Raw genomic sequence first — 4,567 nt, forward strand, 5'->3', positions numbered from 1 at the left:
TATATATATGTGTGTGTGTGTGTGTGTATGTGTGTATGTATGTATGTGCGTATGTGTGCGTGTATGTGTATGTAGGCCTCTATATGTATGTGATATGTGTATATATACTTACTTTTTAATCAATGTGCAATAAGAACTAGCATATCTAAATGATGTAGGCCTCATTATTATTCCATTATTATTCCTTTTTGATAATACAATTTCATGTGTGTGTGTGTGTGTATATATGTATGTATACATATATACATATGTATGTGTGTGTATGTATATGTATGTATACATGTGCTGCGCACATGCATGGATACACATGTATCTATTTTTAATGCAATGTAAATCTTAATGTAACTTATTGTGAATTGAGTAGTGTTTTTTTTTTTAATAGTGCTTTTTACGCCAAATGGAACTTGAATTTCCATTTTTATTTGAACAATAAAGTTTATCTTATCTCTTATAAGGATGAAGCCTCGAGCCCTACATATATTCACTTCACTGCCTACTTTTAGGTACATCCCAGGCCATTTGCTCTCATTTTCCCTGTCAAAACACCAAAACAACTAGTACAAATACAATTTATGATTTCCTATTTTGTATTCAGTTAACCCTTATCTTTTATTGAATTCACAATGTTTTATAATATGTCAGTGGGAATCACTTGCATGGCTGCATCTTCATACTGCTGTAATAATTCTTCTGTGAGCTTACCAAGCCCAATATTTCATTTAGTCTTTCGACTAAATGTGAATAGTTTATCTTGAAAGCAGCGTAAATATAATAATGGTATTGTGCCATCTTATTATGTTCTGTGTTTCATGCCATTAAGTTACGTGCAGAGTTTATTGAAGCATGTAGTCCATTAGAATAGAATTATTCTCATATTGAAAGAAAGAAAATTCTGTTTCAAGGATTTTTTATTAATAGTTTTCTGCATCATATAACCAAATATTGAAGCTTGAAGCTAAGCTGTCATGATAGCCCAGCTATTTAGGATTGCAGTATGCCTGTAATGGAAACCTAGATACCCTTTCCTGTCCATTGCCTTAAAAACTATCAAAAATTATTTCAGATTAAAATATATAACTGAAAAATTAGTCAATCTTGATTACTCAAATAAGCATAATTTATTTATCAAACTGCATATAAGCTTTTGCTATTGTGGCTTTATTTATAGTACAGGAACTTAGAGAGATGAGTAATGATGGGAATTTGAAATCTAGACTTGTTTACTTACTTAAGCTCATAATCTTAAAATTGAATTTAAATTTAGTTTCCTCAAGTTGAACGTCATGATAACCGGGAAATTATAGATCCAAAAGGAAGAGAAACTTCTTTGAATTTCACAGTGTTTCACTTGCTGCATTTTGTTTTGTAAGATTCATTTTCAAATTTTTTGTTCAGTTCTACAATTTTATTTTAATTATTTGTATAAGTATTTCAATATTTATTCCATTTTAGATTTGAATGATTTCAATTTGTTTTAATGACAGATTTTTAGTCACTTTTGTATTCTATTTTTCTTTATTTCAATATATGCCATTGTCATTTATTGAAATTACAAGAGGTAGTGGCAAAACTGATTAATTTCAATGTGTTTTTAAACTTTTTGGCTGACAGATTTTTAGTAACGTTTGGTAAACATCGCACAACATGGCTTTGCAAGTGGATCCGGCATTCCGAGATGCAGGGAAGAAAGAAGGCTTAAAAATATGGAGGATAGAGAACATGAAGGTGGTTAGCTGGCCAGAAAAGGACTACGGTCACTTCTTCCAGGGAGACTCCTATATTGTCCTTCATGTGAGTTTGCATTTATATTATTGTTTTTTTTAAAATTTTTATTACAAGGTTTTGTTTGCAAGCAAGGTATTTTATATTTTCCCCATAAGACGTCGATTTTATAGAAAGGTAGAAAAAAGGGTGGTTATGCCCCTTTTTTACCAGTTTTTAATTATTCAAAAATCTGTATCTCATTAACAGCTTCTGAGTTTTTATCAAATATGCTTTTGGTGTCTTAGAAAAATCAGTTCTACAACATATCAAAAATTTTATTTCCTCCGGAGCCTGACTTTAAATTTATTCTCCTAGCAGTTACCTGGTAGGGTGTGAATGTTCTAGAAAGAATTCTATCCAGGGAATGGAAATGGATGACATCTGTGCACAATTGCTTATATCCAGTGTGTCCTCCATATGCATAGCATGATATAATAATTTAATATATGTTCTACTACTTCTATACAAAAAAGTACTAAATCTTATTCATTAATTCTAACATTCACATTTTTTCTTCTGCAATAATATGGAAATAATCACTTAATTTTTAATTAGGTTGTAAATCATTAACACGTTGACTGCCAGACCTTTTTTTACGATTCCTTCCCGTGTGCCAAAACAAGTTTACATGTACAAACATACTTTTTTGAAATTTTATCTAGTCATATATCATCAAAATGATGTGTCTAATAAATTGGCGGGGAAATATTAGGGAGGCGAGTATACTCGTCGATGGCACTGTGATAGAACTTTTTGCTGACTATGCCAAGTGCGAGTTATCTCGTCCTCTTTTTGCATGGGTTGGTATATGTTCAAAGGGCGCCCCCACTTGTACCGCTCGAGAGTACTACCGGCAACGTAACACAACAAACATACATATGTCATTTGTACGTTATCGTCTAGGTGTATCTTCCCCGAACTACCAGCCGTTGAGTCTGTGGTCCTACATAAAGAAGTTATAAACGCTAGAATGTTCCCCCGTTTTTGATGAGTATACTTGTTCCTGGCGCCCTCAGCAACACCCTGTGGGCGAGTATACTCGTCGCTGGCAGCCAACGTGTTAAAAAAAAGTTTAGGCTTTATAGTGTATGAAGATTGTGTTTCAAATTTCTCTATAGTCTTTTGTGAATACTTAACATGGATATAGCCACTCATTTTGTCATTGTTTGTTTACGGAAAATATCATGACGAAATAGAACTTTCTGTCCCTGCACCCTGCATGATTGAGCCCACACCCAGCTTATCCTCATTTCTTTGTAGTCGTATGTTGTAATACGATATTACCTTAAAAAAACTTGTCACTTATGAGTGACAGTGGTTCAAAAAGGGAAGATAACATTCAGAGATGCTAGACAATAAAAACAAAGTACTCCGGACACATCATCAAAGTAGTCAATGTAATAGTTTAAAGGTTATAATCATCGGTTGATCAAGCTGAACAACGTGCCACATAAGACAAAACTACCATGGATATTCTTATGAATATTCCAGTTACTTAACCTGTACTATACATTGACTATGCAAAACAAAATACAAAATACCATGACGAAAATACAAAATACCATGATGAAAAACAAAATACCATGATGAAATGGAACTTTCTGTCCCTGCGCCCTGCATGATTGAGCCCACACCCAGCTTATCCTTATTGCTTTGTAGTCGTATGTTGTAATACGATATTACCTTACAAATACTTGTCACGTATAAGCGACAGTGGTTCAAAAAGGGAAGATAACATTCAGAGATGCTAGACAATAAAAACAAAGTACTCCGGACACAGCATCAAAGTAGTCAATGTAATAGTTTAAAGGTTATAATCATCGGTTGATCAAGCTGAACAACGTGCCACATAAGACAAAACTACCATGGATATTCTTATGAATACTCCAGTTACTTAACCCGTACTATACATTGACTATGCAAAACAAAATACAAAATACCATGACGAAAAACAAAATACCATGACGAAATAGAACTTTCTGTCCCTGCGCCCTGCATGATTGAGCCCACACCCAGCTTATCCTCATTTCTTTGTAGTCATATGTTGTAATACGATATTACCTTACAAATACTTGTCACTTATGAGTGACAGTGGTTCAAAAAGGGAAGATAACATTCAGAGATGCTAGACAATAAAAACAAAGTACTCCGGACACAGCATCAAAGTAGTCAATGTAATAGTTTAAAGGTTATAATCATCGGTTGATCAAGCTGAACAACGTGCCACATAAGACAAAACTACCATGGATATTCTTACGAATACTCCAGTTACTTAACCCGTACTATACATTGACTATGCAAAACAAAATACAAAATACCATGACGAAAATACAAAATACCATGATGAAAAACAAAATACCATGATGAAATGGAACTTTCTGTCCCTGCGCACTGCATGATTGAGCCCACACCCAGCTTATCCTTATTTCTTTGTAGTCGTATGTTGTAATACGATATTACCTTACAAATACTTGTCACTTATGAGTGACAGTGGTTCAAAAAGGGAAGATAACATTCAGAGATGCTAGACAATAAAAACAAAGTACTCCGGACACAGCATCAAAGTAGTCAATGTAATAGTTTAAAGGTTATAATCATCGGTTGATCAAGCTGAACAACGTGCCACATAAGACAAAACTACCATGGATATTCTTATGAATATTCCAGTTACTTAACCCGTACTATACATTGACTATGCAAAACAGATATCGTTATGAAAGTATAATACATACTCCAAGTATTGAAATACACGCCATCGTGTTGGGATTCAATATTTCGACATTAATTATGTCATCATCAGAAA

The 4,567-nt window shown here is 33.7% G+C and overlaps 1 protein-coding gene across 3 annotated transcripts in view; it reads left to right on the forward strand.

The window, feature by feature from the left end:
* Positions 1-4,567, forward strand: part of LOC117114278 (advillin-like) — a 33,476-nt gene that overhangs the window by 5,120 nt on the left and 23,789 nt on the right. For all 3 annotated transcript variants that reach the window (XM_033257893.1, XM_033257892.1, XM_033257894.1), the window contains exon 2: positions 1,612-1,791. In XM_033257893.1, coding sequence (XP_033113784.1) covers positions 1,645-1,791 — 147 coding nt within the window. In that variant the 5' untranslated portion in view covers positions 1,612-1,644. The remainder of the gene's footprint in view (positions 1-1,611; positions 1,792-4,567) is intronic.

This window comes from Anneissia japonica, unplaced genomic scaffold, assembly GCF_011630105.1.
Source record: "Anneissia japonica isolate Jap-2015-1 unplaced genomic scaffold, ASM1163010v1 scaffold2994_len2133135_cov197, whole genome shotgun sequence".
NCBI classification, from domain to species: Eukaryota; Metazoa; Echinodermata; class Crinoidea; order Comatulida; family Comatulidae; genus Anneissia; species Anneissia japonica.